The sequence below is a fragment of the Gobio gobio genome (assembly GCF_949357685.1).
Source record: "Gobio gobio genome assembly, chromosome: 20".
NCBI lineage: Eukaryota > Metazoa > Chordata > Actinopteri > Cypriniformes > Gobionidae > Gobio > Gobio gobio.
Window position 1 is genome coordinate 6,891,301 of NC_137113.1, and position 15,784 is coordinate 6,907,084.

The window sequence follows — 15,784 nt, forward strand, 5'->3', positions numbered from 1 at the left end:
TGATCTCATGTTATTCACTGACGCTGTGACTAGATATATATTGTGAAATATTCCTTTCACAAGTCATATTTACCTGAGATATTTGATCTCATGTTATTCACTGACGCTGTTGTCTCCTTGCTACAAAGTTGACTTTCGAAAAAAAACCCAATGCGGGAATGACGCCACAACTAAGAGACAGTCTTGTTTTGAGTAAAAATGTATAATTATCATACAAAAATATAGGCTACTGAAATTATTTATTTTCTTTAACCTTTAATATTTAAAACGTGAATACCATGCATATATTTTAATGTGACCTCCATATAACAAATAATAATAATAGAAAATAAAATAAATCTGTGCGTTTTATTAAAAATATAGGCTACTCCTGGCTGGAACATAAATATATACCCATTATACCAAGTCACAAAATGTTTTATTGTTACTCTTACTTTACTCTGGTATTGTGGCCGAGATTATACCTACCATGGTAATTGTTTTGTGATCGAGGGACTGTCCGGTCGTCCGGTGACGCTGGCGTCCCACATGACAGAAAGTTTCTCATATCTCCCCCTCGCGGTTCATGAGTTCAGTGATGGTGGAAAATGGCGGCTAGATGAGTCTTTCCACTCCTACAGAGAAAAGAAAAAGTGTGTGGAAAAACTCTGGATATATATTTGGAATAGCGACTTCAACAACACTCACGGGCGTCTCACAACACCTTCATCAGTGAGGATGTCGCGCTGGGTGCCCACGAAAAAAGAGAAGTACGGAGTCGGTGAGTAAAGAAGCAAACTTGCATGAACCAAAACTTCTTTTAGTCCTGTTATAAAAGTTTTGGGACAAATGCTGAGTTTCTATATTTTCCAGGCTGGTTTGGATTATTTGAGTATGTTTTGTGCTGAAGTGTTTTATGGTCGTGGGACGGTGTAATCAAAGCGCTGTTATATATGTGAGATGTGTGTGTGTGTGTGAGATTGACACAGACGCGCCTAGTTCCAGTGTTTCCTGCGCGGCGGCCTGAATGGAACTCATGGATACATTGTTGCTCATTGTTGCTCTCGCGCTGAGACTTTGTAACAAGTTTTCGCTCGTGTTGTGTTTTCCAGAGGAATATTCTCAACAGCCGCTGCTGCTTTCTTTCGCCCGGTTGTTTTGTTTGTGTTTCGGGGATACTACTGTTATGGGTAACCTGGAAATACTAGGATAATTAAAAACTGTGATTTCCTGTAATCTATATACATGGCCTGAAATATTTTCTTGGGTACTCACTGATATTTATAGGGTATCTCTGTTAAAACACTTTTATAAATCCATATCCAGCATCATAATTACTGGAAAAGTCATGGAAATGCGTGGGAAGCCTGATGTAAACAAACACATTTTATTGGGCTACTGTACGTTATACTATATGGGCTAGGTTTATTTGTTCTTATCTGGGTGTTTTAATATAGAGAATGAATGTAAAGAGCAATTTTGTGCAGATATCACATTTAAATCTACTTCATTCTGATTGGTCAGCTCTCAGTGTTAATATACAGGTGTCATGATTTAATTTAGGCTATCTCAGGCAACTTGTTACCAACATATCTGCGATAGTTTCATGTCTTTCATCATTCCTGAGTTTCCTCATGACTTGCTGTACATTTAAGTCAGGAAAAGTACTATGTCCCTGGTCCGTATCTGTCCAAACATGTTTAGAACTAGATGTTAACCAAACGCCTCAGCAGTGAAGGAAAGTTGGGCCACATTTTCCAGGCGTTTCTTCCTTCTCGTATATAATGATAGGCTGGATTGTTGACATGCTATTCATTGTGCTGCCCCAGTCCTCCAGCTGTGATTGACAGCTCTGCCTTGACATGTCATTATTAGTCATGACATTTTTGCGCTGTATGATACTTTTGGTGTTTTTCTAACCGGACTGTTTCCTTGAACAGCCATAATAGTTGTTTACATACCAGAAGTTTGCTTAGAAAGTTTAGGGATCATTTCAAGATATAATAGAATCTTAATCCCATCTCAACCGGAGAAGAACTTTATGGGTTGCAATAAATGTTTGGATCAGTAAGATCTTTTATTGGCAGCAAACTCCGTCTAGCCCATAATTCTGGATTTATCTGCTCTCCTTGACGCAGACTGGAAATATCTCCGGCGTTCATGTTGGATTGAAACTTCTGTTCTGCTTGAGTTATTCAGCTCTTTTGAAATATTGTGGTCTCTACCTGTTTGTGTTGCTCGGCGCATTTATAGTGACTTCCACTCTGAGCTGAAAGGAGCACGAGGCGGTGTGTTGAAATGTCTAGTCTTTGTTGTGTGTGTGTGTGTGTGTGTGTGTGTGTGTGTATATTTTTACCCTCAGGGTGGTTGAATTTCACTCTGTAATGTTTAAATAGTTTTGCCTCCGTATTGGTGTAATTTAAATTCTCAAGTGCACTAGACTGAGGTGAAGCTTTTTCTCACTAGGGCAGGTAAGAGGAACATGTTCAAGCACATTTATGTGTGCTGTTCCTGATGAAAGGGGCATCATTTCCGACTGCTTCCAGATTATACGCAAATGTTTGATTAATTTGGATTTGTACTGACTTATTTGTATATAGATAGTGTTATTATACATTGCATCATTCTTTGATATACACCATGATGTGCTGGTGAAATTTCAGAATAGACCGATTTGTTCTGTGTATGATGAACATCCAATTTAGGATTACAATCATTTTTTCTAACATTTTTTGCTGTATATAAATGAATTATTAAGTGATAAACTAATGTAGCGAGTGAGGCAAGCATTCTAAAACATCTCTCAAAATCTTATCTGAGACACTTTTGAGATTCATGATGATAATACCATGTGTAAATGTGAGTCGTCTTGACCTGCCTCTTGTGACTGTAGCCCAAGACTGGTTTCTCACTGAAGCTATGCAGGGCTGAGCCTGGTCATTACCTGGATGGGAGACCTCCTGGGAAAACTAGGTAGCTGCTGGTAGAGGTGTTAGTGAGGCCAGCAGGGGGCGCTCACCCTGTGGTCTGTGTGGGTCCTAATGCCCCAGTATAATGATAGGGACACTATACTGTCAAATAAGCACTGTCCTTCGAATGAGACATTAAACCGAGGTCCTGACTCTCTGTGGTCATTACAAATCCCAGGATGTCCTTCGGAAAAGAGTAGGGGTGTAACCCTGGCATCCTGGCCAAATTTGCCCATTGGCCTCTGTCCATCGTGGCCGCCTAATAATCCCCATATACAGATATACCGATTGGCTTCATCACGGTTTCCTCTCCACCAATCAGCTGTGGTGGGCATTCTGGCGCAATATGGCTGCTGTCGCATCATCACATTGGTGGTGGTTGAGCAGACCCCCCCCCCCCCTCTATATGTAAAGCGCTTTGAGTACCTAGAAAATCGCTATAAAAATGTAACAAATTAATATTATGTTTTGATACGTTAACACTAGGGCTACATGATTTGGGGAAAATATCTAATTGCGATTAAAATGTGATTATTATTATTTTTTATTTTTACAAATGAAAAGTGTGTATATAACATTTTGTGTTTATATATTAATATGGCTAATAATAATAATAATAATAATAATAAATATAGCTGCGAGCAGCCATTAACGGGGCCAAGCGCAAAGAACAAGACAAGACATGCCAACATGGCTGAGAGAGTTAGACCAACTGCAACAATGAGCAATTAAAGGCATTTTAAGATGATTTTAGGCAATAATGGCTGAAAAATCATAAATACAGTCACTAATAATATGATTTAATGGTTTGTCACTTTCAACCAATAGGTGGCGCAGTAATGAAATTGATGTGGTGTGGTCAGAGTGAGATGACAAAGGCAAAGTTTGGTGTCAGTATGTCAAAGCATTGCAGAGATACAGTCTCAAGAGTCATTTTGGCATCATGGCTCAACTTTGTCGCTGCGGTATATGAAAACGGTTTTGTCTGTTGACACGAAATTAATAACTTTTTGCTGTCATGGTCTGAAGATGTTACGATTCGATTTTGGTGAAAATCAGGTAAATAGTCTAGGAGGGGTTCGAAAAAGTAGGTTTCTGAAGGAAATCAAAATGGCGAACAGAATGTTTGACCAAATATGGTAAAATTGGGATCTATGTTCTTGGCATGACCCAAGGAATCTATTAAAACCAGTTTTATGCCAATAGTCAAATTTAATCAAAAGTTATTAGCTTTATTGGAATATTCATTATAACTTTTGTCCACAAGGTGGCGCTGCCTTGAAACTTTTTGAGTACTTTCAGGACTTGGTGACGAAGAAACACACCGAGTTTAGTAATGATACGCCAAAGCGTTTGTAAAACATAGCACTTTGTGACAAAATTCAAAATGGCCGACGCCCAAAATGGTTGATATGGGAAAATTGGGTATGGTATGGCTCGGCGTGATGCCCCGACTCTAAAGAGACCAGGGCTGCGTTCAGCCCCGACAAAACGTTGCAAAACGTTTTTTAAACGGTAACGGTGCTGCGTTGAACACCCTGTTCTGTTGACGCAAGAGTTGTAACTATGGCAGCCGAGAAGGCCATTCTTTGTGTTCTTTTTGTGGAATTTTCGGAGCCTGATGAAATCGATATAAATACGTGTTTAATACTGCAAAATACATGCAATCACTACCCTTGCCGTCCAGAATAAAAGACAACATCCCAATCCCATTTAATGAACCTTTTTCATCTCCTGGTAATCAATTCTAACTTAAATCATTTTATTTCTAGTTCTTACTTTTTTAATAGCTTGTATTTTCTTTCTCACTTTATGTCAAGCAATTACCATATATGAAATTTGGTATATAAATAAACTTGCCTTGCAATTAAGCTAAAGATATAAATAAATACATCATCATGTTGATTATATATATATATATATATATATATATTAAACTCTTACGACAATCATGTCTTCTAATACCAGCGGACACATTAAACAACTTTACTTCCATTGTGTGAGCTGTCTCTTTAATTTAAAGCTGTCATTTTTGACACACCCACCAAACGAGATCAAACGCATCTCAAACCCGTTGCACACCGTTGCACACCGTTTCCAGGAAACATGACGTTCAACCGGAAACCGTAGCAAAACGTTGCACACCGGTTTGAGCTTTGAACGTGCCCCAGTTTTGTGATATTTGGCTAAAGCGTTCTTAAAGGGATGGTAAAACACATTGTTTTGAAGGCTTGATTGTGTTTGTGGGGTGCACTGTAACATGTGTTCATGCTTCGTTTAAAAAAAGAAAACATTATTTTTCATATATTTGACCTTTATTCTACACTGCTCTGTCCCTCCTTGTAAAACGGTTTGATGGTTTCCGGGTTGTATGAAGCCAATCCCTCAAAAATACGCAATGGGCTCAGATTGGTTAGCTGGTCCAGTGTGTTGTGATTCGCTAACCGCAGTGCACGTTTGTTGGAAACGTCACGGCCCTTAAGGCCCATTTATACTTCTGCGTCGAGCGTAGGCTGCGCGCGTAGCCGACGCCGTCGTGAGCATTTATACTTCTGCGCTGTTGTCTGCGTCAATGTGCAATTCCACATGCAGACGCTAGAAGGCAGTGTCCTCGGGCATGTTGGTGTAATCAAGACAACAGCCGAAGAAGAAGCAGCTTGATGTGTAGAATCTGTACATTCATGTTGGAATATCAGCAGCAGTGAGAGAGCGGCTTTTCTTGCAGCTTGAGTTGTTGTATCTAATACAAATTAAGCATCTCTAGTTGATTAGTAAAGTTAAATAAGGCGATCTGGCGCTGGAATGCATTTGTGAAACCATGTGGAGCTCGTGGCCGCTGTTTTCAGCAGCGGTGGCTCAGCAAGCGATTGTTGTTGCGGAGACTTCATTCACGAAATATACCCTAATGTGTCCCTGTTCTTGATATACAATTACTGATTAACATCTTTGGTTTTAATGAGAAAATAAATAAACTATATTCAGCGGATCTATGTATTTATTTACTACCATAAAGAATCGCTGGACTGCAAAATAGTGTGTTATAGCAGAAGTAAGGAACTATCATCCAATTTCTGGACACACACACACACACTCCTATCGCAGATTTTTTATTTATTTATTGACCTGAGGGAAGGGTTCTGGCAGACCAATCACAGCGCTTGCGGTCCGCGTAGAATTGACGCGTTGTTACATTTTTGGAGAGGTGCGCGTCAGGCTACGGCGTAGGGTACGGCGTATCCAACGCGTCTATGCGTAGGGTACGCCGTACCCTCTGCGTGCACTCGACGCAGAAGTATAAATTGGCCTTTACCTTTACCGGTAGACTTTGCTTTGGTCAGTATTAGAAACGATGGCGTCAATAAAACCACACGAATCAGACCCAGAACATTTTAGTGAAGATGATCGAGCAGAACCTGTTCAGTCCTAATGAGTAAAGACTGCGGATCTATAGTGTTCACTACTGAATGGCACTGTTACTTTTGTATTTTTATAACGATTATAGCCAAATATCTGTCGCAAGAACTATTAACCCAAAACACTAAACACTGGCTTTACTAGTAAGTTAGCCAAATCACACACAGAACCATGTTTGGCATGCCTGTAGATAAATAATACATAAAAGCTCTAATCAAAGAATCATTTACACTAATGCCAAGTTCGCTGTTGAGATTTTAACGTTAGTGTTTGTAACGATAGGTGTTCGCCGGATAACGTTAAGTATGAATAAGCATTTAACAGACTGGTTTGCAGAACAGTGTTGTCATCTGTTTACTTCCTTGCTACAACGTACAATTAACCTATTACAGGAAACACATCGATGAAAAATAAATCAGACTTACAGGTTGTGGCCCGTAAACAGCTTCTGTTTGTAAATCCAGCTTTCAGGTCAAGCCGTTGTGCAAATCCTGTATTGAACTCGCGAACATTGTGAAAGTTTTCCTCCGTGAAATGTGCTGCGGGAGCCCCGCGCGCGCCTGTTTCCCTCTGTCTCATACACACGTGCATATAACATGCTGTATGTTAAACGCACTGCAACGCACCCCCGTCCCTATGAAGGCTGAACAAAGCAAGTACCCCAGACCTGCAATCCGGATGAAAATAACAGCGTTTCCTCGGCATTGCGGCAACAACACTCCAGCCTAACTATACCACAACAGCGCCGCGATACAAAATGGCGCCCCCCCCCCCCCCTATTTAATATTCTCGGAGGAGGGGTTTATGTAAATATTGGGGCTGGTGATGTCAGCAGCCCTGGAGGAATGTCTGTAGTCGCCTACTGGCCGTTTGCTGTAGTTCTTAGAAATGGATTTCTTTAAAAGCAAATATCTCCCTTTGCTTTAAACTTTGAACGTTGTAACTTTGCAGATGTTGTTTATGCTAAAGCAGCAACATTACACGCTAGCTAAAGTTAGAATAGTGAAATCGTGGTTTACCACCCCTTTAAGTTATAATAAAAAATATCAAATTTTTGTATCTCTGGACCACTAGGTGGCAATGCGCCAAAACGCTGCAGGCAGCCTCAGGTCACGGTTGGCATAACACACATCCAAGTTTGGTTAGAATATGCTAAAGCGTTGCGGAGATAGAGCCTGACTTTCATTTTTGTGGGCACTTTGTCGATTTCGTTCGAGCGTTATTTAATAATAGTTTGACTAATCATCTCGAGTCTAATACGGTTTGGTCAGCATAGTCGGGAGATGATCTGGTTCAATTTTCGTGCAAATTGGAGCAAAGGCCTAGGAGGAGTTCGCAAAAGTAGGTTTTTCGGTTAATTAAAAATGGCGGGAAAATTATTATGACGGAAAATGACGTCATATGGTGCAATCGAATTGGCTTGAGCCAAGGAATCAGGGAAAAGGGGGATTTTGTTTCTAGTCCTTATGGTTCAAAAGTTATTAGCAAAAACATGAGTCAAAATTTGGACAGGTGGTGGCGCTAGAGGGATTGTTTTAGAGATTCCAAAATTGGTGTGGTTAATGCTGGGACTGTCCTCTATCTGTGTGCCAAATTTCAAAACTTTCCCGCAAGCGGTTCTATGGGCTGCCATAGACTTCAATGGCGGAATAATAATAATAAGAAATCTAACGATTTCAATAGGTGCCCGCACCTTCGGTGCTTGGCCCCTAATAATTATTATTATTGCTTAGTAACAGTAAGAAATATTACTATTACAATAACATTTTCATTATTAAAATTTTTAAATAGCATTTAAGAATAAATATAACAGTATAATAATAATGATTATAACTTACTAGAATTTTCTTTTTTGTAAAATAAGTTATGGGTTACCTGTTAATATGCAGACAGCCTATGACTAAAAATCATTAGAAAGGTCTAAGGATTTATTGTAAAAAATATATTATTATAAAATTCTGTGCTTTTTATCTGTGATATCAATTTCTTAAAGTCTATGTCTTTAATATTAAATATAAGCCTCTTATGCATCCACTGTGGGGATTAAAACTCCTGTACATTGAAGAAAAACGTATGGATTGTCAAACTTTTGGGTAGAAAATAATAATAAGAAATACTTCTAAATAAATTTATAATTCATACTGGAAACCAGAGGGCGCCCTCCAGCAGAAACTCCACATTTGCCTCAGAAGAAGTAATCGTTTGTTTGTTTTCAGGAAATCCCTTCACTATATAGAGACAGAGCGACACGTGCCATAATCTGAAGACCACGCCCACCGGGGGGAAACAATCAAACCGTCTCTATTGACTTTGTATTGCGTGAGGCTGCCTCCTTGTCATTTTGGACTTAATAACACAAAACAGAACAATGTATAAAAGCTGATATGTGACAAGGTGTACAGCAAACAAGCTAAAATAAAACCCAGAACCAAAAACCCAGAAGTTTTTATAAGCCGTTGACCCAAAAAACGAGTGTTTAAGGACAAAAAAAGTGGATTCAGGCCATTGAAACATAGCGCGACACGTTATATTACACTGAGAACTACACCCACTAGAGGGGAACGTGATCGGCGACAGTAAATATAATATATAAAACTGACATTTGGATATTTGACTTAACAGTGACAAAATGTTTACTGCACACATAGACATATTGAGGTATACTGAGTGTCAGGATCCCAAAATGTACCCATTCTTCCTGCTGAAGCATTTGCTTATAAAAACTTATTTCTGTGTTTTTTAGCTTGTTTGCTGTACACCCTGTCACATAGCAGCTTTTAGACATGGTTCTGTTTTTTGTTATAAGTCCGAAATGACAAGGAGGCAGGTTCACGCAATGCAAAGTCAGTGGAGAGCGTTGGATTGCCCCCCCCCCCCCGGTGTGGGCGTGGCCTAAATACGCTCTGTCTCTATGGGAAATCCCTAAAGTGAAGCTCGCGCTGTAGGCTGAGTAAAACGAAGATAGAAACGCTTTGACTGATTAATTATAAACATGAAGATAATACTTCTGCGACAAGATATGGTGTATTTGAGTTCTTCAAGCCTTCTCTGGTATTTTCATAATAATAAAGTATGCAGTGCTGATTGACATTCTGTGATAAGAAGCCACATCAGCTCGACTGATAATATGAAGTGAGTTAAAACGTGTTATTAAACGTATTTTGTTGGACAACAGGTTTATGAACACTTCACACTGCTAGTTTGTGAAGATGTTTGACACGTGTTGCTTTTTCAAACGCACGTTATAAGCGACTCAAACTCGCAGTCTTTCAGACGGAGCAGCGTTTACTACTGATCACAGAGCCGCTTTTCACTGACACGCTGGGCATTTATTTATTTTATAAAAATTGCAGCCTTTGCGCTTTCATAATTGCACATAACCCAAATCGCGATTGCGGTTCGATTTCGACCATGTTGTTATTATCGTAATTTCGAGATGATGTGACGTTCTACTCAGAGCTGTTCACGTGCTCAGACTGGGAATTGTGCTTTTCTATGGTAGCACTATCAGTGCCTAAATAAATCTGCATTGGTCATGTGGTACAAATATAAACTCTCCAAAAATTCCCAGCTTTATGAGGACTTGAACGCTTTTTACAAGTTGAAATCTCGTAAGTAATTACAGTTATGACATGGCGTGAACGCACCTTTAATACCAGGTGTAAACAGGGTCTGAGGGTCATGTGACAAAGGAGTTTGGGTGTGTCTTGAATTAGAAGATTCTGTCCCATCTCCCACCAAAAATGTTCTATTTTATCTCGCTCTTGCCCCGAACGTTCTCATTTTGTCCCATTCCCACACAAGCAAAAGCCCATAGGAAGAGGTCCATGCAGATTTTTTTGGTCCTGGTCCAGTTAGATTCTGCTTTCACACTGCCAGTCAGTGTTGCCAAGTCCGTGTTTTTTTCCGCGGAATTGGGCTACTTCTACACTGTTGCCGCGGGCTGTGTCTCATGTCCGCGGGTTGAAGCGATCCCAATTATGTGATATTTATCCCCGGGAATGAGAACTTTAGCAGGCAGCCCTGCAAAAAACCCCCACATATTTAACCCCCCGAACGCGATGTTTACCGGAGAACCTCCCCGAAACGCGATTGGGCTTGTTTTGGGCTAGTTTTGAGTAAGGAATGGGTGGGTTTTGTTGTGAAAACCTGGCAACCCTGCTGCCAGTGTTTGTCTCGCTGAACCGTGGCGCGTGTATTGCAACAGACGGTCACATTTTCCGGTGTTCTTCTCCGACCCCAGTACGTCTCGTGCTTTTATTTATTATGGGCTGCATATATCTGCTGTAAATGCGACCTGGTTCACCTCTGTCCCAAACACATATGCATAATAACATGCTGTTATATAGGTAGTTTACATGATTAAAGTAACATTAAAGTTAAGATATGCCTCTAGCTTTAATCATTTAAATATGTCTTTGAAATTTGGGCAAAAACTTCTGGCAGCTTTAGTCGTTGTTTATGCACATGTATATCTTCAAAATAGACGACTTGTTATACATTAACAGCTCCTGTATGTGAACCTTTTGCAGATAAATACAAGTGCATTTTCATTTACTATTGACACAAATCAATAAGTAAATCATACTCAACTACTATAGTAAACAACTTTTCCTAATTAGGCCTACTCTGTATACATTTTATGATGAATAGTATCATTATACATGATGTTTAAAATGCTTCTTGTGTCCATATATTTCATTATAAAATGGCATACTATGTACACTACCCTTCCTGAAATACAATTAATATTGTCATCATTCTTTGATTTCATGTTAAAATATACAAATTCACTACCCTCTTTGAAATACAATAATCAGTAAAAAAAGAATCATAAAATTAATCTGGAAAAATAATCGTTAGATTAGTCGACTAACCGAAAAAAATAATCGGTAGATTAGTCGATTAATCAGGAAAAATAATCGTTAGATTAGTCGACTAATCAAAAAAATAATCGTTAGATTAGTCGACAGAAAAAATAATCGTTAGTTGCAGCTCTAATTTTTTCCAATGAGAGAGACTTGTGCTTGCTGTTATTATTAGATATTAATATTTAGCAGGAGCACACAAGTCAATTTTTTCTCCTGCTTATCAGTACCTTCCCTCCTGCTCCCACACTCAGCAATTCAAAACTTGTCCTGCGCCAGACTCTGATCCTGTTTTTACACCTGGTAGTAAGATGCGTTTTGATCGATCGGATCACAAGTAGCCAAGGGAGACACATTCCCGTTTACACCTGGTTAGGGCTGGGCGATATTGCCTAAAAAAAAAAAAAACCCTGATTTTTTTTTCACAAAAAATCAGATTTTAGATTTAAATCTTTTTTTTTTTTCTCCTACTTAAAAAAAATCTCCAGATAACAAAGAAATTGAAACAAGTTTTAACTTTATATTGTTTATGTAAAATATTTCTGGCTTGGTAGCACATACCTGGGGACCAAAACTTTCAGCATGTGAATAAAACCCGATTTTTCACAGAATAGATTGCCACCATATATATTGCAATATACATATCAAAGGTTTATGAATTGATATGCAGATACAATTATTTTTTTTATTAACAACAGCTAATGTTCAAAAAAGTATAGGGAAAATGTAAATATTCTGCTCTTATTAAATATAGGTTAACATTGTTCTTTTATAGTCTCACTGAACTGACCAACAGCTTCAGTGAATAATAAAGGAATTATATAAAAAAAAAAAAGACTATTACACTTTTTAACTTTTTTACTGCGCATGTGTCGAACGCGATCATCCGCGCGCATCCGTTGTGTAGTATTGAAAGACGCGCGGACAGGACTGCGTGTGTGACGCGTCCGGGCGCGGTAAGTGAAGTATACCCGGGGCTTTAGCGTGGTTCCGTTCAGACTTCAAACACACTTTGCAGCGGGGTATTGTTTGTTCTGCGACTGACGCCGAAAACCCGAACCAATTACAAATGACACTGTATGTTATAAGATGACACCGTCCGTGTTGTTTGTGTGTCTCTGGCAAACCCGCGGGGGGCGGGCTGAGCCCATTCAGAACTACAGGAGGCCATGAGGGGCACGTCGGCGGATGTTAAAAACCCCCCCTGATTTTCATTAAAAAAAAATCAACGTAAACTATTTGAGTTAATCGATAAAATCGATTTATCGCCCAGCCCTACACCTGGTGTTTAAATCTGTCTCTTTTGTCCAGTTTCAACCACTTCTGTCCTGATTTCTTTGAGGGTAGGGTCTATGAGTGGGTAAATGTATGTTTTTTTTTTTTCAGATCTTTTGATCTAATGGACAAAATAAGCTTGCCCAATTTGCATATGAATGCAAAAGGAGATGATGGAAAAACACGGAGAGCATCAGCTTTAGTTTCTGCCCTGAGAGCCGCAAGACCAGCCGAACGCTGTGAGTGTTAGAAATCAGGAATGGTGAGAGAACATTGTGCTTGGTACGCTTTTCGTCTTCAAACCAAACTTTGGTTTCCAGCCGACAGAGTTTAAATCACGTCTGGCTACGCACGTCCCATAATGTATTTTGCGCTGTTTGAACACAATCGACCACATGAGCATTTACACTACGAAAGCAATCCGGTCGAATGCGTTTTTGACTCCCTCTGGAAGTGTTTGAAAGTGGGCAAGCTCAAAACGTTTTAGACCCCATTTATGCATTGTCCAATTATGATCCGATCGACCGAAACGCATCTTAATACCAGGTGTAAACAGGGCCTCTGTTGCGTCGGTCGCGATCAAATATTCCCTCAGGAAGACCCTAAAATCAGTCATAACTCATACTCCGTGATCAACTCTGTGGTTTTCAAAGTCTGATGTTGAATCAAATAACTTAAACTGGACTGGAGAGACTGTGATGAATGGAGATGATTAAACGCAGAGAGTCACTCAGTGTTGGGTTTGTTGTTCAAACTGAACGTTTTACTACATCAAAATGCATTGGCTAAAGTTGAATTTTCATTGATGTCTAAGACAAAGTAGTTTTTCTGCATAGTTCTGCATGTTTAAAACACAAGCCAAGCCACATAAAAGTGCATGGTTGTTCAGATCTGTCAGTCTATGGTTTTGAGTTTTGACAGTAACGGGTTAAGTTCACCTCCTCTTTTTTTTTTGGATTCTCTGCACACCGTCGTCTCTCTGCATGTGTAAGTCCTTTGGTATTTGAGGAAGTGTTCTCTGAGAGAGGTGTGCTGCTTACTCTGCTTACGTCCCGTAGGAGTTTCCAAAGCCGCTTTGATAGGCCTTGTGTGAGTGTGGGTTGTTCCATTCATTCAGGCATTGAGAAGAATGGAAGTGAAGTTTGCTTTGAGAGCTCCTCAGAAAGATGGCTGGCTGAGAGAGATGGAGGCATTGTGTTGATGCATGAACAATAAAATGTGTTGTCCAATTACTCTTTGTGCACAGGCTTACCACATGAAACCTTTCCGATATGTGAATATATATCATTCGGCTTTTTATGATCTGCAATCAGCGTCTAGTCATTTATGTATTTGCTTTTCTTTGAATCAGAGGAATATTGTTTCAACCGAACAGCTGTTGTAGCCACATGGATTCATAATGGTTTTCTTTATTATAATATAGTAAAATCTAGTTGCAAATAATCAAGGTATGTTTTTCGCATAGTGAGAATCATATTCAATAATTTCCTTTTATATGCATCAGTATAGCTGTACATGCGTCTCTACTGCAATATTTTCTCATGTTTTATTAATCATGCCTTTTAATGAGCAATTATATTTTAAAGACTAATGTATTTAAATAGATGAATCAGAGTTTTGAATCGATTTAAGTAATTAATGTTTGTGATTTTCACAATAGCACAATGCTATATTATTATTATGGTTTTTAAATAGCTTTAATATGTCGTGTAGTGTTAAAATGCTTTATGGATTGTCGTCCGTGGAATGCGGCACTTTCCGTATTTTTCTGGTTAAATTGAGCCAATTGCAATAGATGTAAAAAAATGATTAAGCTCTCTAATGCTGCGTTCACACCAAACGCAAGTATAGAGCGTCAAAATCGCATCTACCGCATCTAGTTGGACGCTTGAGCAGTTTGAATCCATTCGCATAAATTGAGCGTTTGAAGCGAAATAGACGCGCGTTCAAGGCACTTCAGGAGAAATATGTCATTAAACACCACTCTGCCTCTTTTCATTTTCATTAAAAAAAATATTAAACATTAATAGCCACACAAATGTGGTCCAGGCAACGCACAACCTACATTATCTTCACTGCATGTATATTTAAATATCCTAAAAAAAATAGTTATGAAACTTCTCTTTGCCCTCAGTCAAAACGATTCGGCAGACAACATATTATAGATTCATGACACCAAAGATCGGCCGTTAGATATAAACAAGACAAATTTCTATCTCATGTTTAACCACTACAGAGAATCAGAGCTTTAAACAACTACATTCTCACCTGAAAAAGTCTTAAAACTACATTTTGTGACACAATAGTAGTATTTTTAAATTATGCAGGGTTTCTCATCACGTCACTTTACCACGTGACAGCAGCAAGCAGGCTCCTGATTGGTTAACGCGGCGCGAATTGACGGCAAACTTCACATTTTTCGACTCGGCCGTCAGACGCGAATTCGCTTCAAACATGTGAATGCACAAAAGCACCACTCGCGCAAGATGCTAATTAGCGTCATTCGCGCGAACGAGGCAGAATCGCATCCATCGCGCCGCAGGACTTCCAGACGCGCGTCAACGCACCTTTCCATTGACTTTGAACGTTGAAATCACTCGCTCCTGACGCTCTATTCGTGTTTGGTGTGAACGCAGTATAAGGCCCCGTCCACACGGAGACTCGTTTAGCTGTATATGTAAAAATGTTGTACTGTATCAGCGTTTCGTCCACATGGATTCGGCATTTTGGGAGCATGAAACCAATATTTTTTGGAAACCGGGTCCCAGAGTGGATCTATCTGAAAACGACACCCTTGCGTTTTCGTGTACAGCCTATCCGTATAATTTGTGAGACGGTGATGTCATCACACCACGTCCCGCACAGGAAAGACTAGCTTTGAGCACTGTTGAGCAGAATCGTAAACACCTCTGACTGACCATTGTGCTCACGCGCTCATCAAATATACCTGTGATTGGCTACAATGACCAGCGCTTCAAAAACATGTTATAAATATACATCACTGACGCTTTTCACAGAGCGCTTACACAGATACACATGGGAATGTTTGAATACAGGCGCCTATCAGCCTACAGGTCTGCTGGTCGACTCCTGCTTGTGCTTTCAAACGCTCCTGCTTTCATAACACTTTCAAACGCTCCATTGCGTTGATCATTGTAGCCAATCACAGACCCATCCGATGAGCACAATGGCCAGTCAGAGGTGTTTATGATTCCAGCATGAACAGCGCTCAAAGCGTCACATTTTTTAAATTTCAGTACTGACTTGGTATCTCGGTCG

The 15,784-nt window shown here is 39.6% G+C and overlaps 1 protein-coding gene across 1 annotated transcript in view; it reads left to right on the forward strand.

The window, feature by feature from the left end:
* Window positions 1-579: 579 nt before the first annotated feature.
* The window catches only part of dock1 (dedicator of cytokinesis 1), a gene marked incomplete at its 3' end in the record, with an annotated part of 157,184 nt that continues 141,979 nt past the window's right edge, over window positions 580-15,784 (forward strand). Inside the window, exon 1 of the mRNA XM_079845555.1 lies at window positions 580-760. Within this exon, the coding sequence (XP_079701681.1) occupies window positions 718-760 (43 nt within the window). The 5' untranslated portion in view covers window positions 580-717. The remainder of the gene's footprint in view (window positions 761-15,784) is intronic.